The sequence below is a fragment of the Neolamprologus brichardi genome, chromosome 7 (genome assembly GCF_056152115.1).
Source record: "Neolamprologus brichardi isolate AB-2024 chromosome 7, ASM5615211v1, whole genome shotgun sequence".
NCBI classification, from domain to species: domain Eukaryota; kingdom Metazoa; phylum Chordata; class Actinopteri; order Cichliformes; family Cichlidae; genus Neolamprologus; species Neolamprologus brichardi.
In genome coordinates, this window is record NC_142110.1 from 52878834 (window position 1) to 52906454 (window position 27621).

General features: G+C 40.3%; 3 protein-coding genes across 6 annotated transcripts; all 3 read right to left on the reverse strand.

Annotated features, from left to right (window-relative positions):
- Window positions 1-1435: 1435 nt before the first annotated feature.
- Window positions 1436-9944, reverse strand: dipk1b (divergent protein kinase domain 1B). Its single transcript, XM_006796825.2, has 5 exons — window positions 9431-9944; window positions 7249-7383; window positions 5522-5629; window positions 2807-2983; window positions 1436-2559 (listed from the first exon to the last, which is right to left on the reverse strand). Exons 1-5 carry the CDS (start codon window positions 9497-9499, stop codon window positions 1747-1749), a joined length of 1302 nt encoding a protein of 433 aa, XP_006796888.2. The 5' UTR covers window positions 9500-9944; the 3' UTR covers window positions 1436-1746.
- Window positions 9945-10876: 932 nt separating this feature from the next.
- Window positions 10877-16795, reverse strand: mrps2 (mitochondrial ribosomal protein S2). 3 transcript variants are annotated; one of them, XM_006796826.3, is made up of 8 exons: window positions 16705-16795; window positions 16313-16429; window positions 16088-16208; window positions 14056-15349; window positions 13022-13079; window positions 12753-12839; window positions 12201-12267; window positions 10877-11418 (listed from the first exon to the last, which is right to left on the reverse strand). In XM_006796826.3, exons 1-4 carry the CDS (start codon window positions 16727-16729, stop codon window positions 14803-14805), a joined length of 810 nt encoding a protein of 269 aa, XP_006796889.1. In that variant the 5' UTR covers window positions 16730-16795; the 3' UTR covers window positions 10877-11418; window positions 12201-12267; window positions 12753-12839; window positions 13022-13079; window positions 14056-14802. The 3 variants fall into 3 exon arrangements, with proteins under 3 accessions (XP_006796889.1, XP_035766230.1, XP_035766229.1); XM_035910337.2 differs by having other exon boundaries at window positions 13304-15349; XM_035910336.2 differs by having other exon boundaries at window positions 13022-15349.
- Window positions 16796-17272: 477 nt separating this feature from the next.
- Window positions 17273-27365, reverse strand: ppp1r26 (protein phosphatase 1, regulatory subunit 26). Of its 2 annotated transcripts, XM_006796827.3 has the most exons (5): window positions 27019-27365; window positions 19974-23314; window positions 17753-17867; window positions 17544-17629; window positions 17273-17440 (listed from the first exon to the last, which is right to left on the reverse strand). In XM_006796827.3, the coding sequence occupies exons 2-5, from the start codon at window positions 23243-23245 to the stop codon at window positions 17383-17385; spliced, it is 3531 nt and encodes a 1176-aa protein (XP_006796890.2). In that variant the 5' UTR covers window positions 23246-23314; window positions 27019-27365; the 3' UTR covers window positions 17273-17382. The 2 variants fall into 2 exon arrangements, with proteins under 2 accessions (XP_006796890.2, XP_087699958.1); XM_087843832.1 differs by having other exon boundaries at window positions 17273-17629.
- Window positions 27366-27621: the final 256 nt, after the last annotated feature.

Below are 27621 nucleotides of genomic sequence, written 5' to 3' on the forward strand. Positions count from 1 at the left end.
GATCTTCTAGAAAGCTGCAGATCATTTGGTGTGTAATGCATCATCAAAAATGTTCAGTAACTTCGCTCATCTGTCTGTGATGTTGAAGTGGTCACACCTCACTTTCATCTTTGCTGTGAATACCATTAACATTTCACATGCAGGGAAAGCCACAGCACTGAGCTAGGGGCAAGTGCTACTGTTTATCATACACTGCTCAAAAAAAAAAATCAAAGGAACATTTTTTAAATCAGCTTGTAGCATCAAGTCAATTAAACTTGTGCTAGTACCTTTGCTTTGTGTCCCAGCACAGTCCCAAAAACATAGAGGAGCTTCCAGGAGACAGGCAGTTACTCTAGGAGAGCTGGTTGCTGATTGGCATTTGCCATAGAATAGCAGAATTATCATGTCCACCACTAGTGTCCTGGTTTTTTTTACAGATGACTCCAGGTTTACCCTGAGCACATGTAAAAGGGTCTGGAGAAGCCATGGAGGGCGTTATACTACCTGTAACAACAGCAACACCAGTTTGGTGGTCGTTCAGTGATGGTTCAGGAAGGCATATCCAAGGAGGGATGCCCAGACAAAGGCACCCTTACAATGGGACCAAAATGAACATTTGGACCCATTATCAGACTCTATGCTTCTGCCATGGGTCCTGGGTGTCATGGGTCCCATTGACTGGCTCCCACACCCACCTGACCTAAATCCAATAGAACATCTAGGACGTTATGTAGTGGTCCATCCCATGCTGCCAGGATGCACTCAGGCTGTTCAGAGGCTCAGTGATGTCCTGGTGTAGACCCTCAGGACGCTATCTACCATCTTATTAGGAGCATGCTCTGATGTTGTCAGGCATTCACACATGCACGTGCGGGTCATACAAACTACCGAACATTTAGAGTTGCTGCAATTACATTTTTGTCAAATGCACTAGCCTGCCACATATTTTTTTGACTTTTACTTTGAATTCAGCCCTCAGTGGGTTGATCATTTTCATTTCCATAAAATGATCCAGCATCCTTTCATTCCTAACATGTCACCCTGTCCATATCGGTATAGATATCCCACATAATTGTTTTTCCCATTGAGATGTGATGTGTTTTCAAAGCGTTCCTTTCATTTTCAAGTCTAGGCACAAGTCCTGAGATCATAGACCTGGTACTCAGAAGACCAATGAACAAGTCACTTGAAATTGATGTTATTACATCTGCAAACATTTATGTGAACAACAATTTTGTGGCATAATCAGGGACACCTAATGTCAACGATGTCTGCAGTTCAAGTGTCATCCTTTCAGAAAGATTCTACACGTGGTGACTCTCTGATTGAGATGCAAATGGATTTATACAAAATAAGCTGCGATATTCTTCTGATATTTCTAGCTGTACCACTCCCAATTGCACGTTACCAAGGACAGAAAAAAGCAATTCTATGAAACCACAAATAATCCAACATGTTGCTTCATTTATTTTAAAAATGGATTATTTACATCCAGAATCCTAGAAACAACGTTACAGGCAGTGTCCTGAGAATATTATGTGCAAACAGACCCATTGGAACACAAAAGCATGATAGGGATTATAGTAGGAATAAAGCCTGCTTCACATTGTATATTCAGTAGTTCACAGTTTCCTGTTATTCACAGTCAGTGTAGAGTGAAAATACATGATTAAACACGACCCTCTAAAACATTTACTGCAAGCGTCATAACCAAAAACCACCCGTCTTCATGTAACAATTCATTTATAGTAGAGCATCCATTTTTCAGGAGTACTGAGTGTTTGAAATCTTCTTCCACAGTAACGTCTTCAGGTTGTTGAGCACTAGTGAGTGGTGAACCTCCATTTGGCTTGCCAACCCGCTGAGTGTCACACAGGTGCGCAGCTGTTTTTCCAGATCCCCACGAAGGTCTGAAGGCGCTCCGAAAAGCAGATAGTCCTGCAGCAGCACGCACACTTTAGCAAGATTAGGCTGCACAACCTCGGTGTTACACTGCTTCACCAGCCGATCGCAGGTGGCCGTGCAGTCCCGCCCATACGTGCAGTCTGCATTCGTCTCACATCGCCGTCCCTTCAAAAATCCCCGCACAACAGCTTCTGATGCCACGCTGCGAAGGTTGCCCATCTTGCAGTCGTACTTTGAATTGTAGCCAACGTGGTAAGGATTGGCGTCACATATTAGGAAGCTCCCGTAGGAGCCGTGGAAGACCTCTTCCACAAATTCCAGCAGGCCAATGGTGATGCGAGCTCGGCGGGGCCAAGCTGGCGCGAGCCAGTGGTTCAGGCTGGAGCTCAAGGCCTCTGGGATGATAGACCGCAGGGAATTTGGCACCTCGAGCCTGTAGAGTGAGTTGTGGCTTACACGCTCCGTCACATACAAATCTCCACAGAAGCCCAACAGTTTCGGGGTGTGCTCCTTCTCCTGCAGCGCCACCATCAGGAGGAACTCGTTGATCTGGAGGAGAGCCCAGATAGACTTGGCCTCTGCTAGTGACACTTTGCCATCTTGGTTGACATCAGCAAGTGTGATGACTCTGTCCACCAAGGTGCTCAAAGATGACTGTTCACCGAGGTTAACCTGCAGGAAGGAGGTGAATGCGTGTTATAAATGTGTTGTAGATACAAATATATAAAAAAAACTTGACAATAAGATCTTGGCCTGTATAAACACGTAACATAAAAAGATCTCTAGATCTGAGCTCATTTGGATGCACTAATGCATAACCAATGTTTCCTAATAGGCATGTGTAGTTTTCTATTAGCATGTGACTTCTGTGGTGACAGTTGTTCACTGTTATTATAAAATAGTCTATTGGCCTGGAAACCTTAAGGAAACTGTGCAGCATCTCTTTAAATTCATCCATCGAGGTTCCACGTGTGGGTTTGTCAAACAGGCTCATCTCCTGTCGCAGCATGGAGTCGGGCACTCCGTCAGTTTTCACCGGATCTTCAACGCCACATTTAATTACCACAGGCTTCTCCTTCCACAGTCCATTGTATACCTGCAAATATGAAAATATGACTTTAGTTAGATGAGGAAGAATATGTCCAAAATTTTTAAATTTTGTTATGTTTTTTGTTTGAGTGTGTGCCATTCTGTCTCTGAACACAACAGCTGGGAGAGTTTTTGAATAAGGGGTGTAGAGTGGGGTCATGTTAACAATCTATTAAAGTCTTAATAACATAGAAACTATTATTTTAACAAGTGTGGTGAGTATTATCAACATATAGAAAGTTCAGTATGATTTGGCAAGCAAGCAAGTAACTACTGCCCAGAGAGTGAGTATATAATAAACAACTACATTTAATGGAAAAAAAAAACAAAACAAACAAAATCCATTTCTCTTGTATAAGAAGCAGCTTTGGGCCTGAAAAATGAAGCCGTGAAATGCAGTTCATGAGGTGCAGTTCCACAGAAGGCCACTAGAGAATTACTGCCAAAGCAAGTCAGTCTTTATAGAACTCCATGTTAAAATGCCTGAAATGTATACGAATAAGCAAATAGGGAAAAACAAAACAAAACAATTTTGTCTCTATAACTAAGTTCTACATTCTTAATAACTAGCTACCTATAACACTATAATGCTTAAGTTGTACATTACTCAGAATATGGCTGCTTTGACTGAGTGAATTCACGAGGGCATACGCGGCTGTCTGCTAGCCTTCATTTCAGCTAACTGGAATCATTAAATTGGACTTATTGACAGTATTTGTGATTGCGGTGTACTATGGAGCATTTGTGTGCTGTGCGGCTATTTGTTTTGCCTGTCTTCAGTTTTCTTTGGTTAAAGTCCCATATTTTTCTTTTACACTTTTTAGCTAGCAGGTACCTGTGTTTATGCTACTCATACACGATTTGATATCATCGTGCTGGTATTGTTCCTACGTCATCATAATAACAACGTCAGGATCAACATCACAATGGCTTTGTCTTAGCATTCAGTTAGCATAGCCAAGACATTAGCTAATGTTATTAAAAAGCAGCACTAGCAAACCAACATAGGTAACCAAAATTTTGCTAACAGCAAACCTAACTTAACCTAACTTAATAATATATTTCTTATATTTATAAATTAATTTAAAAAAAAAAAAACACTTGAAATGCTTACAAGTTTTTCTAGAACAGTGTTTATATAAACAAGTTTTTTTTTTATTTAACAAAGCTATAATATCATATGTCTGTGAAGGTTCTTAGTTATCCAGGTCTAAGGAGCTTGGAAAGAAAAGCGCCTGGACTTCTTTAAGTTGCTTGAAGACATCTCACCTCTCATCCGAGAAGCTTTTTTATATATGATATGGCTAATGATGTGATTTCCTGAGGTCAGATGGCTCAGGATGTGAGTGGGCGTTAATCCTGGGCCATCTGACCTCAGGAAATCACATGATAGGGTGAGGCTAGGTTCCACAATGAGCTCACCCGAAACCTTGGCTAATTGTGACCTACACCCGTCTTCACACCTTGGCACATGTGATTAGGTAGAGCATAGGTGTCAAACTCTTTAGGCTAAATTTGGCCCGTAGCCTGATTACATTTGGCCCACGAAGCCATACAAAATTACTATTAGAGCTGGCCTGCCGGTATTATACAGTTCATGTACTGCTAATACTACAATTCCCAGAATGCTCTGTTGGTGTTTTGGCGTGTCAGTCACGACAGAACCCATTAGCACCCTCTCCTCTGTTGACCATAGTCATAGCAACCATGCAAATACTGCCATGCTACCTATCCCAAAATGGCAAAAAGAAAGGCAGAAAACAGGAGCTTTCTGGACAGGTGGGAGAATATGATGAAAATCTGATAAATGATAAAATGATAAAATTTAATTCAGAAGGCTGCAAATACAATTTTTATTTAAAAAATGAATTCCACTGATGTGTTATTTAATTGGAATTTTGATTTTGCATGTGTGCAATATTAAGTTATATATACGTTTATATAAGTTATATATATTGTTTAGTATTAAGCTTTGCTTGTTCCATACTCAGTTTTTCAGCTTTTCTTTCCAAGCTCCTTAGACTTTAATATCATAACTAACAATTAACATAATTATCATGACTAGACCATTGCAATATTTATCCTGGACCATCACTATTATGATGACACAGGAACAACACCAATATGGTATATCAGATACACCCACTACCCATACAGTCACTGGATGTACCTTGCTAACCAAGATTGCCACTGTTAGCTGGTGACTCAGCTTTAGAGCCCTGAAATGGCCCTGAAAAAAAACAACAACTGTGTATGACAATCTAGTGGCTGCAGTATGTTTTTTATAGACATCCTTTAACACTGACAGTCATATCGATACTATAATTAGTATCAAATATGTCAAATGATTTACTTTTTATTTGTTACTACAATTGCTGTTATGTTTGTTATGTTTTTTCATGTTCCAGTATAAATTATGAGGCAATCTATAATAAAATTATTGATTAAATAAAAAAACAGATGTGCACTAACATGAGTTTGGAAATATATTGTTCTCTCAAAGGCTATTCTTCACGCATGTGTAAGTTGTGAGTGTTTGTTTTACCTGATGTGTGGAGGAGGTGGACATGCAGCGCTGCAGAGTTAGCGTTCTCTGGTCACATAGTGCCTTGCAGGATGAACCTGATATTATGCCTCTTCTATAATGATCACACTGCAGACACCAAAACAGAAATTGCAGGAAACTGAAATACGCCTCTATTTATGCATCCAGTACTTGAGCTCTTTATATTTAGCCCTCCAATGTCTGTTTACTTAAAGGGAAAATATCTTTGCTAGAGGTCAGGTGAATCTAACCAGATTTGCCTAACCTGACAAACTGTTTTCCATGCTCCTTCTTGCCTACCCTTTTGACTTTGAGAGACATGCATTTCTAACACGTCATTGCAGAGCTTCTACTTTCTGCGTGTCCAGTAGCATTTTAGTGTGGTTGTACTGCTCAGACTGCCATAGATCAGGGGCTTCAAACTCACTTTACATTGTGGGCCAGATGCATCCCACTTTGATCTTAAGTGGTCTGGACCAGTGAAATGCTTGAAGTCTGTCTGACTGTGTCTTAAACGTTAAAGTTCAATGTTTCTGTTATGGATTAATGAATCAGAGAGAATGCATGATTTCAACAGGTTGTTTTACAGAAAAGAAAAAAAAAAGGCTCATCGAGAAATATGAAGCTTCTTTCAGTTACATTGGATGGTTTCGCTTACCCTTCCTGATGCAAACCGCCCATTTATCCAAGCTTGGGACCAACACTGGGAATACAATAACTTGTGACATCCTGAGGCTGGGTCTGTGTCTCTAAATATGGACCTGACACCAGGAAAAACACTTGACTTGGGTTCAGGTGGTTAGTTAGCATCTCAGTGGAATTCCTGGCTTTTCCCATCCACATACCAGAGGTCTATTGGACTAAAGAAACATTGATCTTGACGACCAGTAAATGAGTCTTAAGTTTATCTTAAACTGCTCCATTAGTTTAAAAATTGCATGCTGACTATGACTATTTGTACCTTTATAATTAGCAGACAAGAAAGAAAAAAAGCCCATTTCCAGCTATGTCCTTTGAGATTTTTCATGGATATGGAATCAGAGAGTGCCAGTTTTACTTCTTTCCTAGAAGGATGCTATACTTACTCATGTAAAGTGGTGTGCATGAAATTCATCAGAATGGAGTAACTCACTGAGTTATATTCAGTACGTTGTCACAAAGCAGCAAAGAGCCCAGCACCATGTGCAGTTTACCTGACATCACCTGACCGAGGAGACACATTTCCCCCAAGTCCCCAACACAGAACGCAACAGAAGGGAACTAGACATCTGTGGGTCTCACCTCAGCAGCACAAAACTAGCATGGTATGAAATCATTTTCTTCATTTATGTAAATACATACAATCACATTTTGTCTGTTATGTGGTTAGTGAAACTGTAGTCAAATGAGCTAAGACCAAACAGTTAAACTGATGTTACAATTCTAAGGGTGGGTAGTGGGGTTGTGTCCTGTAAGAGCACCCTGGTACCACAAGTTTAAGACACTGGCCATGCACTCTTCCTCAAAACACAGACCTCATGTCCCTCTGTTCCACTGTCTTGCCATGTACTTTTTAAAACCTATGAAATTATTATTTATACTGTTGTTTTTATTCTGAATTCTTTAGTTTTTGTCTTGGGAAAAGCAAAAGATCTGCTCTTTCCAGTGATTGTGTTATCTTGATTTATAGGCTTGAATTCGATTAAGCCATGTAACTGAGTTTTATTTAACTCAAAGATAATACTTACGATGACCATGTGGCAAACATGCCCACGGCACAGCTCAGAGTAGGAGGCATACTGCATGTAGACGATCCAGCTGATGACGAGGATGCCCAGCCATGCCAGCAGAAGGTACTTCACTTTAATAGCTGGAAGGCGACTCTGTGGAGGTTGGTAGAAAGTGGGCGCATGGCAGGAAGAAAAGAAGTCTAATTAAACCCAGGCTGTGAATGAATGAATGAACAGCTGGTCACCCAACCTTAAGGTGGAATTGAGACACTCAACTACATGAAACTAAGGACTTCCTGATTTTTTGTATTTTGCACATTTATATTTGCAGATTTGTCACACTTGCATGTTTCAGATCATTAAACAATTTCTAATATTAGACAAAGACAAACCGAGGAAATACAAAATGCAGTTTTTAAATGTGGATTTCAATTGTTAAGAGAAAAATACTGTCCAAGCCTCCCTGGATCTGTGCGAGAAAGCAATTACCCCTTAAACCTAATAACTGGCTGTTTCACCCTTGGCAGAAAGAACTGCAATCAAGCGCTTGCCATAACTAGCAATGATTCTTTCACAGCACATCACTGTGGAGAAAACTGAAGAATTGTTTTAATTCAGCCACATTTGACATGTTGAAGGTCAAAGTTTCTCAATTTTGACTTTAACAAGGCAACTCCAAAGCTACATTTTTTTCTTTTTTCTTTTTGAGCCTTTCACAGGTGCTCTTAAGCTTCAAGGCACGAACCGATGGCTGGAAATTCTCCTTCAGGATTTTCTGGTCGAGAGTAGAATTTGTGGTTCCATCACTTATAGAAAGTCGTCCAAGTCCTGGAGCAGCCCCAGACCATCACACTACCACCATCTACCATCTCCTTGGAACTCACCAACGGACGCCATTTTTCCTCAGTCTCTGATTGTCGAATCAAGAACTTTGACCTTAACTGAGTTAAGTGAGGCCTGCAGTTCTGTTTTTGTTGGTCTGTATTCTTTTGTGACCTCCTGGATGAGTCGTGATGTGTTCTTGGAGTAATTTTGGTATGCTGGACACAAGTCCCAAAGCCTTAGAAATAGCTTTACAAAGCTTTCCTAACTGATAGATGTGAGTGACTTTGTTCCTCACCTGTTCTTGTTTCTTTAGATTGTAGCATCTAAATATAGTCGTTTTTTACCTTAATGAATAAAATCATCATTTAAAAACGGCATTTTGTATTTACTTGGGTTATCTTTGCCTAAAATTAAAAACTGTTGATGGATCTAAAACATTTAAGTCTGAGAGATATGCAAAAAAAAAAAAAAAAAACAGAAAAAGAAAAAGAACCAAGGGCAAATACTTCTTTATAGCACCGCAATAGGAAATAGTTTAGTAACTTACTTCTCTCTTTGCTTTTCTGGAAATACTGAATAGTTTCCACTTACTGCATTTAAACAAACATCTAAAAGAAACAAGTAAATTAGAATAGAAGAGACTTCCTATTGTAGATCTAGAGATGTACCAGTATACAGCCAATCACTGGTATTTTTTAGACTGATAAATAAGATGACATTTAGACTGATGTTTGTGTGTTGTCACATCTCTGTCTAATGTCCAAAATACAAGATGGAAATGTCTGGGAGAAAAGGGAGGATAAATAAGGAAATAAACAGCAATAAACTGTATCAGAACTATGAGTTAAATTCTTCTTTTAAATATCAACATCAGCCTAGACTTATCACTATTTGTGCATCTCTATTTACTGATTTTTGTATAATGGGCTACAAACAGCAGCTGGGAACCACTGGTTTGAATGCTCTGCAATAGGATATCTGCTGGAAGAGCGGCATCACATGCATTAACACAAAACGTAATGCTACACAAAAGTGTAGTACTAAGCAGAATTAGCATAAGAAGAATTTTTATGATCCAACTTGTACTGTTATTAAATCATGCGTTTACAGTCCTGTATGGACTGCAAACCTGTGAACCCGTGGCTGCAAAATTCTGGGGTATCTAGGTAAACAATGAATGAACCAGCAGCCTGTCACCTGACTATAGGATAACGCAGAGATAACTAGCATACATTGCGCTGCACTTGTATTTATTACGGTGGTGTGTTTTCATGCATGCATGTGAAGTGAACTGACGGTTTGGTCAGTAGTCGTGCATGCTGCTGGTGGACAGTTAGAGACAAAAAGACTGACATTGTGCAGTCCCATAGCCTACCTGCAGGCCTTTGGATAAAGGACAGAACAGCATCAAATGGACCAGTCTCCGCAAAGCCCTAGGCATCATGAGCGACTCTTTTTCGGAGGCAGCAGAGCGAGAAACCAGAGTCCCGTCTGATCACATTCTCGCAGCAAATCACGACACGCGTCGCATATTTACTGGTTATTACAACGAGCTGCTTTTCGAGCTGTTTTCTTCTCTTTGCTTGCCTTGATCACAGCGTGTGTTTTCAATAGAAATCATTCAGCCGCTCAAAAAATATGATGAAGAGTGTGTCCTTGAAGCTGAGCGATATTTCAGCTCCATCGGGGCCACAGAACGACCGACGCGGCCCAGAATCAGAGAGATCCTCAGCTATGATCTCCGATATTTTCCGAATATTAGACCAGCAGCACCTTCACCGTCCAATCAGATCAAAGAAGGCATCATTATTACAAAGAAATAAGCGCTGCTTGGACCCGACGAGCGCACAGCCTCAGTTTCCCAGCGACTCGCAGCTGCGCATCTTAAAGGGAGAGGCATCAGCGCTGACGGGATTTTATCCGCCGACGGGAAATCTTACCGCGCCTCCTTCCTTGCAACGCGCGGCTGACAAATTAAAGGAAAACCCTGAGAAGGGATAGTGCTGTCGATACTGCATTTTGCATTTTTGGAGGTGCGTGTCAGGTTACCTCGTAGGGTTAAAATGAGTTTATGCGTACATCACAAGTCATGGCATAGATTTCCTGCCGAAGGGATAAGAGGATAGAAACAAAGATTCGATCCATTCATGCTAGGCTTGATCCAAAACCAATAACGGCGTTGGTATCTGCACTATCGTTATTTGGATTGCTTGGCTTACCTCTACTGAGAGGATTCAATGACTCTTTCATATTGTGGAGGGCATGGCATGGATCCACTTGTCGCTTTTTGTGCTGCATGAGTCCAGAACTTGTAGTGAAACCTCCTCAAAGAAAATCAAAGTCAAAAGAATTGATTTCTTTGCAGTGGGTAGAGCTAAAGTGCTAAAATCACTACCTGCCGGAAGAACAGGTGGATCATCTAAGTGTGGTCTGGGTGAAAAAACAGTGGAAGCAACTCTCAGAGGTGGGGAAATGACATTTGCTGGCGAACAAAGAGTGACGCAGGCAATCTTTCCTACATAATGCAACACCTTTCTGATCTTGCCTCAAGTTCAGCACTGATCCCACATTAGTCTGTGTGCAGTCATTTTTGCCCGTCTGCTACACTTCACACTGAGCCACTTCAATGCATGATGTCATTTGCTTTCTTTGTTTTTTACTACAATGAATTCTATTTAATTTTGCAGTCTTTTGCTACTAGTGCTCCTAATTTTTACATACCTCTGTAATTAAGTCTTTTCATGAGTAATTCTTTGAACCTTTTGTTTGTTTTGCTCTACCCTATTAAGCTATATTATTTTTAAAACAGACATTTTACAACTTTCAGGAAAATAATTTTATTTTATGTCAATTTATTTTATTACATTTTCTGTTTCATGCATGTCAAATTCTACACCAGCTAAGTAGTCAAATAAAAGCTTCCATTACATATTTTCAGTTTTTACATGTGAGCAAACAGGAAAGGAAATCATCTTTTCCTAGGGAATGGATCGACACACACAAACACTGGCCTTTATCATAAGATCATCAGAGTGATTTGATTGTGATAAAAGCTGATATAGCACTCACCGCAAATGCAATTGGCAAAGTAATCTTTCATATGTGATTACGCGCAACGAGGACATTACGCTTCATATGCACGTAATGAAAATGAAAAATACAACTGAAAAAACAATGTCTTCAACGGTTAAGCAAAAGAAAAACAAAGTAATGGAAGTAAGGTGGATGAAATACTCGAACAGGAAATCAAAAAATGAAGAGAGAGCAAGCTGAATGGAGGAGTCAGGTGGTGAGTGAATCGTGAATCGTTAAAGCTCCTGGAAATAACATTGTTTCCAACCCTGAGGCACACTGGGTAGTCACCTGCAAAGACAAATCATGTAGGAGTTTGTTTATGTCCATTTCAAGTTTCAACAAGCATTTCATTACTTCTCAGGTTGCAAAAAACCTGTATGTTGTACTTCACAAGGAGAAAATGTTTGTCTCTTTGGTGGTTGGTTGCTGGAGGTTATTGGCTGCTGTCAAGTGAAATTGGCTGCAAAGAGGGTTGTGCAAAAAAAAACCCCTCCTTGCGACTGTTTTGGCTAATTACCAAAGCAATAGGCTACCCGTAGTTTTTATGAAAGACACAAAGAGCAGTAAGGAAACTGTGACAAGTGAAACACAAACTAGAAACAGAAAATAGTGCCCTTCAAAGTAAAAGCTGTGCTTTACTGCAGCAACTGACACACTACACTAACACACTTTTACTTTGAAGGTGAGTGTTTTCTGTTTCTAGTTTGTGTTTCACTTTTCACAGTTCACTGCTGCTTGGTGAGTACTAGGTGTTTGCAAACAAGTTGGCATCTTGCACGCAAACAAACTACTGGCAACTGACATAACCTGCTAGCAACTGAAGCAAATTTCACGCAGCAACTATTCACAGAATAGAGACATTTCCCTCACTAGTGATATCAGATCGTGCATTGGGGGTGGATGATCTGATATCCTCGTGTTGGTTACCCAGGGGGTTTATCAGTGTGACTGAAGCCTAAGATGATGCAGACATTTGGACTCCTAGTCCCACTATGTCACAGGGTCAAGAAATGTTGGACAGCAATGCCTCAATGGGCAGACTGAATGAGAGCAAAAGTATTAATTCGTACCTTCCTGAAGCCAAGCCGCTGCTGCTCCACAAGCGTGTCTGAACCATTAAAGTGCAAACCTTGACATCTATATAATGGAAACATTCATATTGACATTTGAATCCAATTAACTGTAAAGGCAATTCAAAATTTTATGCCAAAAACTGTCATGTAGTTCTCTTTGTCATTTATGGACAATGAGGACTACATACATACATTTGTTACATTCAAAATATATTCATTATATACTAAGTAGCCACTTTGTTAGATACACAGCTGACTTAATGTATCCATAATGAGACCATGTATACAAAAAATAAGCTTTAGAAAGGTAGAGTTGTTAAATTGATTTAAATAGCACATAACTACTGACTGGCAGGAACACAACACCTTCATGGTAGATTGAGAGTAAGTATCTGGCCCGGTTCCATACCCAAAGCCCACTTAAGAGTGGATTTGAGCTATCGAGAGCCCGTTACTTTCTGCCGACTTACTGCGCAACAGAGGCACTGGAGCCAGGGTTGCGTCTCAAGGGGCAATAAAGAGACAAAAGTTTTTAACAAAACCTGTTACCATTCTGTGAACGGCCTTCACTTCAGCTCAACTGCCTTCATCTGCATGGAGGTAAAGCAATGGCACCTCTTCTCTCCTCATATTTATCTATATAAACAAAAATAAATAAATAAAAAATAAGATATGCTTCATTTATCCCAGATCTGCAAAATTCTTATATCACAGCAGTTAAAAAAATTAAGTTAGACACAACATACATGAAAGAAATATGAAACAACACACGAAACTATTCCATTTAAAATCACAGTGATGCAAATATTTTTACATACCAATGGAAGTTTTTCGTTGGTTCACTAAAATCTGTTTTCCAAGAGCTGGACAGTACATCTGCAAATAAGAAATAAGTCATTCGTTCAAATGACAATTAGCTGAAACATTTTTGGTGAGTATTTATTTATTAATTTTTAGTTCATTTCATAACTTCCTTGACTAACAAATGTTTGTCACTTACCGTTACTGTACAGGAAGATTACAAGCCTGGGCTAGTGTTAAAATCCCTATCTTCTACCACTCTTCTCCATCATGCTAACCTGATAAAAAAAAACACTTACCCTGACCAGTCCCCTCTGTCTGTGGCCTTAACGTTTTCGTTACTCTTATTAAGACTCATGTGAACATTTGCCTCGCCTTCAAATTGTTGACTGGAAGAACTTACACACAAAAAAGCAGAACTTATTTAAATTGTTTATTTAAACAGTAACGTGTTTAATATCTTACTGTTGCCCATACATTTAGTTACAGTTTCACAAGAATTGTGAGGCTGACAAGCCCGCCATCAGCTGCAAAAGAACGAGCCCTACATATCGTATAGTTTGAATCTCAGACACTTTGACTTCAAGATCATTTTATTTTACCCCGATTAGCTTAAAAATCTTACTTCAACAAACAAAATAATGCTTACTTAGCAGAATCAAACGATGGGAATTAAGCTTTAAAGTAATAATGTGGAATGCATTTGGGATAAAGGCTGCAAGTTGTATTAGAGTGTAAGATTTGTATTTCACAGAGTGCGAGAAAAATAACTGACTTTAAACAGCAGTAATGATATAAGTAATAAGGCTTTGAAATGAAATAAGCTTTGCTATTGTGATTGCTCTTGACGTCTCCAACAGTCAGTCTGCATGTTTGTTAAACATGTCGGCGCTCGCGAGCGTCAGCCTGAAACTGCCTGTTGCGGACCGCGGTTAAAAACAACCGAACAACTGAAATATGACTGTATATGCAGGAACACGTCGACCGTTGTGGTAGTACATCATAAAATGCAAGCTAATAAACTTCTTCCCACTCACATACACCCACTCACCGTTTTGACGTGACAGCTACTTATCCACCTCGTGGCCATAGAAGGTCGCTACAGGATACAACTACGGAAGCTGGGAGAAACTAAACTTAACCAACTGCCGCAAACCGCAAACGTCACATGAAATAGGATACACTATACAGCTGATGAGCTACACATTAAAGACTCAAGGCTTCAGATCATTTCATTCAATATTTATATATATACATTTTTCTTTAAATGATGCTGCATCCCTCCAGTGTATGTATATATGTATTAATCCTGCTTGTTTCATTCCTAACTAGATGAACAGGCATTACTTCAGTGTACACTTTCAGAAACTGCAGAGGTATTTTTGTTTACAGAAACATATTTCATGGCCTAAACACTTACATAGACCGCAACAGAGCAAATACAGTTGTGACAATGACTCAAGACACTTTTCTTTCAGTCTGCAACTGCAAATAATCATCACTCTCCCACGCCAGGATTTCAACAATGGATCACCACTATTTTATTTCAGCGATTTACAGCTGTGATATTCACATAAATTTGCTCCAATGTGAACTTTGAGCCATATTTTACTGACCGTTAAACCAGATGTTTTCCAAGTGCAGATGTGTAATGGAAGGAGGAAGCCAAAATTTATTTCAAAATTGTAGTGTATCAACATAAAACAGGATACACTACACAGTTGATGAGCTTCAGATTAAAGAATGTAGGCTTTTCAACGTCTCTTGTTTTTTTTGTTTTTTTTAATTTAAGAGCATATCATGAGATCTGCAAGGTGGGCGCTGACAGACCATGAATGAGCTCCATCTGTTTCCTTCTGTCTTTGGCACGGTTGATGGTCATCTTAAACAAACGACAATAGAGCTCGACGGCAGCTGGAGTGTCGTCGTTCCCGGGCACGGGGTACGTCACCAGGCTGGGGTTGCAGTTTGAGTCCACCACACCCACTGTGGGAATGTTCATCTTGGCTGCGTCTCTGATGCCCACGTGCTGCTGAAAGACGTTGTTGAGAGTTGAAAGGAATACGATGAGATCCGGTAGGCGGACTCCTGGGCCGTACTGGATGTTGGCGTTGGTGAGGAGGCCGCCCTGCCAGTACCGCGTGTGCGCATACTCTCCACAATCTTTGGCGGTGGTCTCTACCAGATGGCCAAACTGACGCCGCCTGCTGACAAACAGGATGATGCCGCCACGATACGCTATGTGGGCGGTGAAGTTGAGGGCTAGCTGAAGGTGCTCCATAGTCTGGTCCAGATCAATAATGTCATGATCCAAACGACAGCCGTAGAGATACGGCTCCATGAGCCTAGAAACACGGAATTACAATTCAGAAAAATGTCACTTGAATCACTACTGCTGAATAAAGTAACATAGCTCTAATAGCTACAATTCCTGATGAAATGCTCGACCAAGTAACCAAAACATTTCCTGCTGCTGGAGCTTTCTGTTAGAAGCATTTAATGACAATAGGTTAGTTATGGAATAGTTAAAAGAAATGCCATCTGTATTAAAACAACAAGTTTGTATCGCTTCCTCCAAGGTTTTAGGACCTGTGGTATTTATGCTTGCTGTTACCACTAATAACCAGAAGTGTTACCAAACAGAAAACTTCCAATTTAATAAAGAGGGGTTTAAAGCATGAAGATTTATGGCATATTTTTTTTTATTAATAACTCCCCACTTTTTATCCACAGGAGACTACCACTAGGAGTTCTGGGCAAATGACACTGTTCAAGCTTAAAAAGTTATACTTTATTCAGCCATTGCATAATATGCAGACAGACTAAGCAATAGACAGAAGGTCTAAAATCTAACATGTGCCAAGTAGGGACTGAACACGCCTCTATCATGTGAGATCAGTTTCACATGTTGGGAATACCTAAACCCCACAGGAACCCCCCCAAAACACTATGGTAGAAGTTATAAAGCCTTGACCTACAAAGAAAGACAAGTGTCTCCAGCTTATTTAATTACAGACTACAAACAACTTGTAAATATACGGGGGTGCAGCACACTAAAACTCTGAGATAAATATCACACCAACCTGTGCCTGCAACCCTTTTTGTGACCAAGATGCACTCTGGCGTCGAATAAGTCTTTCAAGGAGAAAAGCTCAGCCACACGAAAAAAGTCTGCTTTCTCGAGGGGCTGGTTTAATATTTTTTCTGTTAATAAGAAAAACAACAACAACAAATGACAAGTAGTAACATAAATAATATTCTTTAAAAAAAAAAAACAAGTGTTGACGCCCTTGCGTTATTTAGCTCACCTGTAACATCGTCAGCCTGGGGTTGAGGTGGCTTCGCAGACGGTGCTGTCACATAGTGATGTCCACCACAGGGGGATGCTACAGTGGCAGCCCGTGAGTATCGGAACCCTAAAAGGCCTAAATATGAAAAAAATGTTAAAACATGGGTCGTTAACTATCATGAAGCGAATAATGCTTGCCAATAACCTAGCGCAGGCGTTCAATTATTGCCATTAATTGTAATAGAGCATTTAGCTGTGGGCTAACATGCTAAACTGTAGCGTAGCGTACGCGAAACTCAAAACTAAACGCAGAAATAAACACAAGGTAAAATGATGGATTGGCTCTAAATCTTCTGAATATTTTCCTTGAACTATTTTCTAAATAAAAAACTGTAAACTGTTTTCAGTTACCTCTCGTAAGTGCCCGGACAGCCATGCTTGCAGAACCATGGAAGGTCAGCAAACTGCGACTGCGCAATTGTAGTTCACATAATGCCGTAAAGTAGAAGCTTGTCGTGATGTGCTTGTGTAAAAACTACAATACCCATTAACCCACCTTTTCTCGGCTCAACTTTATTGAAATAGTTGGAGCGTCACAGACAATACCGTTCTTGTGTTATTTAGCTATGAAACGTATTCAAGAACATAAACCAATGTTAGTTGTAAGAAGAAAAACTGTTAATATAGAACAAATGTTTGTAAATATAGACGCCACTTCTAACAAAAAACAACAGTGGCATCACGAGGATAAGAACAAATATATGGTACCTCAAACAATATAACCCCAAATCAAATTTACAGTGCATTCGAGAAAAAATTGAAAAATTTAGCTAAGATAAATGCTGAAATACTCAAGGTATCCCTGAGTTCAGGATCCATATTTAATCCAAAATTAAAATGTAATGCCCTTAGTACTGTTATAGAACTTACCAAAACTTTACATACTTACTAAATACTTTAAAACAACAACAACAACAACAACAACAACAACAACAACAACAACTGTAATACATAAACACTTGGGTCCATAATAGTTTTTCAACAATTCATACACACTCTAACAGCAGGCAGCATCTTCTAGGTGCATCTTTAAAAGCCAGCTTTTATCTCACTGTGTGTGCTGAGCTTGCTGAGCGTGTCCAGTTTCCTGCAAAAAACCAAACAAACAAGGAAACTCGAGTTGCAGATGAGTTTTCTTTGCGTTTGATCGTTCACTGTTGAGACAAAACCATTTGGGTGCGATCACATACCCGCTTACTGGAACAAACTGAAGTTTCCTTTTGACGTGCTGCACAGCCTTGCCGTGCACAGAAGAGTTAATGAGGGAAGTTTTCCCCTGCAAGCATTGCATAATACACACTTCACACTGTGGATTTGAACTTTTTTTTTTTATAAAGAACTGAAATCATGATGTTTGTAACTGACAAACAAATGCTGTCGTGTTTCCACATAATTGTACCTTCTTGCACTTTTCAGCCAAGTATCTCCTGTTGAACTTGCTGCCTCTCTCCTCTGAGGTAAGAGCTATGCAAGGCCTGAAGGTAATGCCGGGATCAATGGCACTGGATAAAGACCTGGTAAAGGCAGAGTAGGATATGCATCAGACTACTTCTGCAGTAATCTTTAATAATTCCGTAAATTATAAAATTTAAGTCAAGAGGCCCACTGTTGCTCAGATTCCAATCTTTATTACACAGATGCACTTAAAAGACACGGCAAACGTTTCTGTCATCAGAAAGAGTAAAAGAAAGAAGAAGAAGAAAAAAAAAAACACTTCTTACAAAATATTTACAGAAAAACTGGATATGCACAGCATGTTCAGTAATGCCTTTTTATTTCATAAAGAAAAATAAATAGCCTTTTTCAAACAGGAAATCCAGGAAAACTTTAACATGACAAAAAACAAAACAAAAAACAAGCCACACAAAATATCAACTTTAGCAAGACAGCGAGGGGGAAATGTGGTACTTATGGAATCTGGAGCAAGACTTTATCCGAGACTACTAGAAAATCTATCACCAGCAACTCGGCTTTAAATTTTCTTTCATGAAAATCAATTATAGAACAGACAAAGACAAGAAGAGCGCTGCGTGTGAAAAGCAAAAGGTTGGTGGTAACTTGGTTCCTGTACCCATGATATTTATCTTAAAAATAAAACAACCCCCGACCCAAAAAAGTGGCTCACAAGAGTCAAAGTAATAATTGAAACATAGTGGCTGTTTCTGCTTTATATTTCAAAAGTAGAAACTGACTAAAATGATCATCGTTCAGAGCGCACAGAATTAGTCCGAGGTAAGGGATTAAAAGAATAAAACAAATGTGAGAAGGAGAAAAGAAAGTAAGGAGACTTTTCAAGGTGGTGCTGACAGTATAAAAACCCTCTTGCTGCACTTGAGTGAAAAGGTTGTGAAAGTGTCAAAAGATCTATTGATATACACTGTGCAGAGTGCAGCACATGCTGAACAAAGTAAATTGTGTCATTGCGGACACAGATGAGAAAATTCAGAGGAATCATAAACCAATAAACCAAAAAGTTCACTTACTTTGTATTTTAGTCTAAATATATTTTTAAGGTTTGTTTAAACAGTATTGAAATCTGATTGGTATTTTTTTTTTTTAAATTAGATACACAATTATGCCCTTAATTTCATGTTAAAAATATTGTTTGGGGCTACAACTAAAACTTATTTTCAGTACTGACTGATCAGCTCAGGTAAAGTGATTCTATTTGACATTGAAGAGGAAAAACCCCACTTACCTAACACACAAAGAAATGAAATGCAGCAAATAACCCTATTTTAGGAAGTTTTGGCATTTTTGCTTGGAAAATGATTGTTTCGGGGTTTTGTCTCACTTATATTTTCACCCTAACCACTGCAGCTTTAGCACCCAGACGTTTAACTTTGTGCCATTTTGATTTCCTGCACGTGTAAAATAAATGAAAACCATAATCTAGGCAGTGATGGAAACCTACTACAATAAATAAGAATGCACAGTGAGATTTCAAACCAATACCAGGACCACTGTTTAAAAAGACAATCTAGCCAATGTCCAGGAATTTATTTTTTAAACAGTTTATACAAACCTGATGAGACACAAACAATAACCACTGACCAATGTCATCTGTGTCATTTGATTTGTACTGGCTTATCCAATGGTACATCCCTAAATTTGATGTTGGAAACTACTTTTAAAGTCTTAATAAGGTAACTAATGTAACTATTCAGGGCTCTGGGTTTCCTACTGGAAGATGGGAAAAAAATTCAACCTAATTTTAAACATTTTGGACTCAAACCTAAATCTTCATTCTGCCAAACTGAGACTTCTTTTCCTTGTCACGTCTTCCTTTTTGTTTTTTAGCAAAAATATTTAGGAACATGTAATTTTCTACCGCTCATTCGTTTCTGCACCAAAGTGTCACTGTATTGCTTTTCAAACGATCAACGACAGATAACTTATGAGCACATATAAAGTTTTCATTGTGGTTCCACAACTGCGAAATTGTACAAATACATAAAAAAAAAGTCGGTTTTATGATAAAAAAAAAAAAAAAAATCAATAAACATTCCCTTATAAATCAATGAGCTCGATCAGAATCTATAATATTTGACAGGACACCATTAGAGAAATCAGAAAATGATGACACTATTGTTTATAGTGGTCAAAGAAAAAATACTTACAATGTGGAAAAGCCCTGCTTCTTTTCTGGATTTCTTTTCTGGCCTGATTCACAATCTGTCTCATCTATAAACTCTTCCTCTTTTCTTCCTAGATGCACTTCTTTATTATCTATCTTCATACCCTCGCCTTCGCTCTTCTTCTCCCTTAGTAAGTTTGCTCTCTCCTTAACCTCGCTTCTTTCCCTGCATTGAACCTGGACGTGATTTGTCCTATTAGCTTCCAGTTCCACAAACACACTCTTGTCCTTGGGCATATGCACCGTACTCTCCTTCTCCCCTTCGATGGAGCACTGGGACCTCTGGCCGGCGGGTAGATCCCGTGTAAAGGACATCCTCGGATGCTGTCTGGCAGCAGAAAAAAAATTCAAAACAGGAGATGTGAATGTAGTATTTCCAGCAGTGTCTTTAGAACAGGGGAATGGTGATTTACTGGTCCTTGCAGAGGACCAAACAGTAACAGGAGTCTGTAATTTGTGGCCCATTCCTCCACTCTGATGTGTTACCGAGCCACCCTCGCTGATTTCAGATGAGGTGATGTGGAACGGAGTCCGACTGAGAGTCCTCGCGTCGTGAGTAGGTAGTCCGAGGCTCTGGCGCCATTTGATTGCCTCTGAGCGAGAATGAGCGACGCTAGGACTCAAAATTGGTCGAGCCCTCTTCGTCTGTGAGGTGGCGTTGTGGACATCACCTTTATCAATATACGGTCTCCTTTGCTCAGTTCTAGCTGCCCCTGCCCCATCTGCTGGTTCCAAAAGACTGGGACTGCAGGATTGGGCTGAGGGATGTGATTGTGCACCGACCGCAGAGATGTCTGGAATAACAGTCTGCGGTGTCTGAAGTCTATTATGAGCTGGACTACTAATATGAGACTTTTCAGAGAGAGGACTGATACTTTTCGTTGGAATCTCAGCCAGCTGATTTTCCTGTTTAATGTCTTTATCTTGAAATGAGCTACAAATAGTGACAGTACCATTCCTGGCTATATCTCCATCTTTAATTTTGTCCGCGGTAGAAACCTTGGCCTTTTCAGCCAGAAATCTTCGGATCTCTTGCTCAATACTGTCATCGCTGTCTACTGAGCTGCTGTCTTCCTTAATCTGAGGTGCAGCTTCCGCAGTGTGCACAAACTGGATGTCTGGACGCTCAGCTCCCTTCAGGATCTCCGTTTCACCTTCATGCAGCTCGTGCTTCTTACTTTTATAAACTTGCTTATGTTGTGAAATGCTCTTTTTCCCCAGCCCAGGCTTGTCTTTCTTGTCATTCTTACTTTTCTGCACCTTTTTCAAAGCACTACACTTGGAAAGAGAGTCAATGTGTAACTTTTTGGTCTGAAATGCATTTCCTAACGGCGGGTCTTCGTCTTTGAGGCACTTCCTTGATTTCCGCTTTAAGTCTCTCATCTTTTTCTTTGATTTCTTTTTCGTTTTCAGAAGGTCTTTTATCGCCGTGTCTAGGTCCTCATCGCTGTCAAGAGAGCTGCTTTTGTCTCCACTTTGGTCTGACTTGTGTAATCCAGTGGCAGGGTGTGTTTGACGTCTCTGGGGCAATGCCAAGAGCTTTGATTCTTTTGTATGGTCAGGTAAAGGCTTAGAGGCGGTTTCTTTAACGCTGTCCTCTGCCCCTGCCATGGTGGAAACACAAATGTTTTTCTCTTTGTGTTTTCTTCGTTGCTTTAAAGACAGTTTCGATGGTTTCTTTTCGATCTGTGGTTCATTTGCTTTTACCTTCTCCATTTCATTTGTACCCTGAGCGTCTTGAGTCACAGCAGAGCTGGGTGCCTGTTTGTGCACTTGGGCCTTCTGCTCGAGAAATTTCCTGATTTCTTGCTCAATCCCATCTTCACTATCAATGGAGCTCTCATTGCTTTCTTCACAGGGGCAGTTTTCAGGAAGAGAAGACTGGAAGGAAGATTCAGTGGTGACACAACCACTAAGGCCAACGCTATGATGGAAGGGCCCAGGCATGACAGTCTTTGAAATGTCCAGTATTGCCTCAGCACACATGAGCTCTGCAGTTGTATTGGCCTTTGGAGGGGCAGGGGTTGCCTGCTCCTTCAAACTCTCTACTTTATATGACAAAAATACATTTTCTTTACATTTCAAGCTGTCTGAAAGTGTAGGTTTGGGTATAGAAACAGATGGAGTAGGCTGGAAAGATTTCACTTCTTTTTCTGTCGTGCTCATCTTTTTCCTCAGCTTCTGTCTTTTGATATTCTCTGCGCTTGTACTTGCAACATTGTGTATTATCGACTTACTGAAAGGTTTCTGCTTGTGCAGCGATGGCTTCAGGACGCTCTTCTCCTTGAGTTGTTCAAGCTGGTAGCAGCGAATAGCTTCTTCAATCCCGTCATCGCTACTCGAGTCAGACTCCTCTTTGAATGCACGTGGATCGAAAGCTTCTGCTGTGTTCTGCTGCTCCTTTTTCTCCAGCTGATATCTCTGAATGGCCTCCTCGATGCCGTCGTCGCTACTGGAATCATTCGAGTCTTCCATCTTAGCCGTGACGGGGTAACTGACAGTTTTGTTGACGAGACTCACTGGTTTAGAGGGATTTCTTGCTTGCTCTTTTGAACACTCCAAACTTTTGTTTGTGCTTTTATTCAAATCGAAGTTCTTAACTATATTTTCATTTAGAGATGCCTTGTTTTTAATACACTTTTTTATAGGTATGACAGTGGGTACTGCTGGGGTCTCGACTTTGAGGCTTTTTGAAAAATTGCTACCCGCAATCAAGAATGCATCGCTGTTGCTGTGCTGTTTGGACACCTCGGGAATGGATGGGTTTCTTCTCTGAATTTTAGATGATGGGAGAAAAGTCGAGCATGGTTCTGCTTTGCGTTTGTGATCATCCTTTTCTTTCAGGTATTCCAGTATTGCCTCCTCAATTCCTCTGTCCACAGAATCATCGCTATCCGAGTCACTGCTTTCACGGATGTTTGGCGAGGAAATGTCAGCGTGCGGGTTTTCACTGGGGCTTTTAGTTTTGGACTTGACTCCCACATAAGAACCTGCTGCAACCTTGCAGACTTGGGGATGACCCTCCTGTCCTGATAGCACATTACCCTCGATCTCGTCGCCCATCTCGAGTGAGGACTGGGTGCTCCTAAGACTCTCTATGATCATCTGGACCTTGTCTGAGATAGGTGTGCCTCTTGTGGACAACTCTGTGTCAGAGTCATTGAAGCAAACTGGAGGGCTATAGCCTCCAGGCGGGCCACATGTTCTCCATTCTGTTTGCGTCACTGCGACAGGAGGTACATTCATCAAGTACATTCTAGTGAAGTATGGTGAGGTCCTCGACCACTGGAGCACAGCTGACTCCGTTCAGTTACATTTTTCACTCTGTAATGAAGAAGAAAAAAAAAAAAAAAAAAAAACACAGAAAGAAAAAATGTCACTAAAGTGATGATTATTAAAACTACAATTAGACTTCATCCAACCAAACTGCTGTTACTTGAATTTTACAGTCTGTAAGAGTTGAAAATCAGGTCCTTTATGCCCAATATTGCTATCATGTTTTATTGTAGCTTTAATACATACACACAGATAGCCTCAGATTACTTAAGCGTGGCTGAACCATGAGAGCTTGTCAAGAAAAATGCCAAACTGCTCATGATGGGATTAATCCGATAATAGGACAGATCATCTGAAGGGTCTTCTGTGATTGGTTGTTGTTTTATGGCCCACTCTGCTGTTGGTATTACACTTTAACTGGGTCCAAATGAACACTTAGAACAACCAGTGGCCAGTTGAGTCAAGTCCACTCGAATTGTTATCATTTAAGACTCATTCAGGCTGATGGCAACATGATGACAATCTGCCTGCATTCATTATTTGGAAAGCAATTATTTGCAACAATTTTGACAATTTATCTGAGAGTGATTGTTGTAAGTTCAAGTTAGGCTGGAACTTTTTGTAGAACGGTTGCCTACTATCAGGCAATCTGTGCAATGGTATTGCAATCAAAAGTGGTCATGAGAGTGCAACACCCTCAAGCTCTGGCAAACCATTTAGAAACCCCATGTTGAAATCAGTTGCAGTATATGAAAAATTCATTTAAAATTTATTTTCTTTTTTTGTTTATGGAAGGAGGTTGCTGTCCTGTTTTTACTGTGTCACTGAGCTATCATCCTGCTCTGAATAGGAGGCAACTTTGTCAAATAAGTGTGTTGGAAGGTTTTTCAGGTGAGCCTGTAAAAATACATCACAGCCACACATAACAAACAATATCATGCCATACTGATTTCTTTCCCCTTACCCCGAGTAGTAGTAATCAGCTAGTAGACATTGAGCTGAAAAACCGTTTGATCTATTTTAAATGTGCATTTTTTCTGCTTTTTGTTATTTTTATGATATTTCAGGTGTTAAAGCTGTTGGGTGGACAAAGCAAACATTACGATGCCGCCACTTTAAGCACAGAGATTTTACAGACCACTTTTTCTTCTTCAGGTCTGGTACCACACATCATAGCTCGAAGGTTTCTGAAAATAATTAAGTCTACCCATCAACTGCAAAGCACTTTAAAAGCAAACAAAAAGACCCCAACAAAACTGAGTCTACAGCTGACCCATTAAGCCACTGCACGGCCTTCTAAAATGCCTAGAACATCATCAGTTGCCGGACAGAAAAACAACCAATTGCAATCGATCCAATCTTACACCAACCCGAGTGGCATGTTCATCTATTTTAACAATTAACACCCCCCCGCCCCCAAACCAGAATATTAAAAAAAAGTTCAATATAAAACAGGCTGCAAAGATTTGATAACAATCCAGAGGCCACCATTTAATCAAGGCACATCCAGAGTGTAAGTGAAATGTTGGCAGCTGTGTTTTAATACTTCTGTGGCTCCCAATTACTGAATTCACTTCCTCAAATTAACAGCATGAAATTATTGTGTTTATCCAATTGCTCTCTGTTCCCTAAATACTTTCTAATTTATTGTCCATTCAATAATGGACGCGGTATATTTTTTTCCCTACTCGTGTCATTTTTTTTGGTACATTTGCAATGTAAAGAATACTTGTCAAGACCAGTGTGTTGGATGGTTGTTTGGTTGATCCAATTTAATACAAGTTTGCTAGGCTAACGTTGTCTCAGGATGGTGGTGCATGAGATGAGTCGTCTTGTCGTCATTGTATTTTAATTTATTTAATAAACCCCCCAACACCCAGGATAAGCTGAAGAGAAAACATGGATGGATATTTGGTGTCCCTGTATCAATACATTGTAAAAATATTGCAACACTATGCTACTAGTTACTTAGTAACAGAAATATTTCCATTAGATCAAAGACCCTATGTGCTTATTAAAGTAGAAGTTCTCACCACTTTTGATGTGGGATCCTTTTTCCCTTTTCTTGTTTTACCAGGAATTACCTAGATGCTGGTTCTTGTCACATCAAAGATATCTCAGTTGTTAGCAATAAATTTTCCTTTCTAAAATTTTTCCATTTTAGAAAAAATGTGTCCTAAAAACAGGAAACAGGCTGGTGTAGCTGACTTTTGTTCTCAAATGGCTATGGAAGTGCACTAAACGGCAGTTTCTGGAATGGCCACTTGAGGCTCGCTCCAAAAGGGAGCTAATTTTTGTAGAATGCACAGCTTTACAGCAGAAATAAACATCTTTATGACTTTGATCAGTATAGCAGTCTTTCACCACTCTTCATGCCGCATTTCTGGCATGCACATTTTTAGAACACTCATTGGTATTAAGGCTTAAAGTTAGGGTTGTGCCTGTTTTGAGTGACAGGTGAGTGTTATTTTATCTGGTTTAGGCTGGAGTGCGCTAAAGGTCCCTCCAAGAAGTCAGCTGTTGAGTTTTTCTGGTGTGTACTTAGCGCATTAGAAATGCACCTTTCTAATTAAGCAAGGTATCTTAGGAAAGTCCTTTGCTCTGATAGGGCAGTATCTGATCTGGACCTATCATAAGTGTAGTACAGGTGTAGTTACAATAAAGTTATGACGTTTTTGATATGTTACTTAAAGACATTACAGGTTGTTTGCATTCTGTTAAAAAATGCAAACACATTTGAGAGGACAGAGTATTAAAACTGACACACTAATAAACAGTGGCTGTCCGGACACCTGTCAGGTTCCACAGTTATAGGATGGGACCTTGGCCCTTCTATATATGAAGGGATAAACTAGGCTAAAACTAGAGGTAAACGTTGCAGGGTCCCGTCACCATCAAGTAGCCTTCGGGCATCAACCTGCTGGATGAGTCGCGGAGCCCGAGCCTAGCCTGCTTGCACAAATTGGAAATCCGCCCTTCCAGCTCAGTCTGCAGCCTACAGGGGTGCACAGCCACCCCCCCTATAGCCCAGCTACGAGGCTAAACTCTTAACCATCCCGATTACTGCGTTTAACTCGCTGAACCCGGTAGAAAGTACAAGTAACACTACGTAACCAGAATGGGTCAATAAAGACGCGCCACTGAAAAAAAAGCCTATAAACCGAGCCAAATACGCCTCATACCGGAGTCTTACGCCAACTTTGTTTCATGTATTATGTATACAAAGAAACTTTCGCCAGACATACCAACATTTCACGAACAACATTTTCCGTGTTTCATAAGTAAACGTGCCGTTGTCAGTATTTTCGCTACGGGACGGTTTCCTGGTTTCAGCAGACCAACCCCGGCTGTCCCCGTAACCCTATAGCGGCGCGGAGTGCACAGCTGCCCGGCTTGCATCGTTAGGAGACTCCGCAGAGCAACCATGTTTCTTCGCACCGGCCACGGTTGTCAAAACCCAAAGCACTCGGTCCACAACCCGCTAGAACGTAAGTAATGCCACTAAGTGCGTTTAGACTGAGCAGAAACGCGACGTTTGGGCGAGAAATGGAGGAACCGATGTGAAACATTGGGAGAGTTAAGCAAGGCTAGTCGGTGACTTGAAAGACACAAGCGGGCCTCCCGGCTGCTGCAGCCCCGGCATTTTCTCCGGCAAAGAAAGCCTTTGTACTGAGCCACAGCGTACACTCCTAGCCTGGGCTATCTTCACACAAATTGAGCCACAAGGAAGGCAATTTTCAAGTTTTACTCACCTGAATATGACACAGAACGAGAGTTACGGCGACAATATGCACATTGCTGCGCTGGTTTAAGATGCTCGGAAAGCCGTCGCGGAGCTATTTCGGTGTCCGTCAGCAGCTAACACCGCGCCTGAAGCTTCTCGCCGTCGAGTGCCCCTCCGCTCCGACTGCCGGGCGGACAAGCTTCCTTAAACCGGAGTCCAACCAAGCATGGATCCATTCAAATAGGGTATCGGCTTTTCTCCCGGGAAATGTTTGCGCTTACATTTTATGTCTTGCTTCTATATTACACTGCAAAAACAATCGGTACGTCTAATATAACGATGGCGCATTTATAAAGTTAAACACTTTGCCGCCAGGAACCCTAAAGAAAATCTAGAGCATGACAGAGGATTAATACGCCTCCAAAGTTTTATCTCCTCAGACAACTCCCAGTCTATGCTCCACACTGATATCAACTCTAGAGTTCTCAGGGTGGTATGATGCAGTTTTTAGTGGCATGTGTTTGTTTTACTTGACATGTAATTCATATTTTACACTTAAAAAAAACTGTAATATTTGTATGACACTTATACTATATTTACTTTTTACATGAAAATTACATATAATGGTGGA

Excerpts from the sequence above, each read along its gene's own strand:
- dipk1b (XM_006796825.2), bottom strand. The coding sequence starts at position 9,499 with ATGATGCCTAGGGCTTTGCGGAGACTGGTCCATTTGATGCTGTTCTGT. Across the intron at positions 5,630-7,248 it reads ATGTTTGCCACATGGTCATC|TGTGATCATTATAGAAGAGG; the intron begins GTAAGTATTATC and ends TGGTGTCTGCAG. Across the intron at positions 2,984-5,521 it reads CCACCTCCTCCACACATCAG|GTATACAATGGACTGTGGAA; the intron begins GTAAAACAAACA and ends TCATATTTGCAG.
- mrps2 (XM_006796826.3), bottom strand. The coding sequence starts at position 16,729 with ATGGCTGTCCGGGCACTTACGAGAG. Across the intron at positions 16,430-16,704 it reads TGTCCGGGCACTTACGAGAG|GCCTTTTAGGGTTCCGATAC; the intron begins GTAACTGAAAAC and ends TTTCATATTTAG. Across the intron at positions 15,350-16,087 it reads AAAAAGGGTTGCAGGCACAG|GCTCATGGAGCCGTATCTCT; the intron begins GTTGGTGTGATA and ends CCGTGTTTCTAG.
- ppp1r26 (XM_087843832.1), bottom strand. The coding sequence starts at position 23,245 with ATGTACTTGATGAATGTACCTCCTGTCGCAGTGACGCAAACAGAATGG. Across the intron at positions 17,868-19,973 it reads AAGCAGGGCTTTTCCACATT|GTCTTTATCCAGTGCCATTG; the intron begins GTAAGTATTTTT and ends TGCCTTTACCAG. Across the intron at positions 17,630-17,752 it reads TGGCTGAAAAGTGCAAGAAG|GGGAAAACTTCCCTCATTAA; the intron begins GTACAATTATGT and ends CAATGCTTGCAG.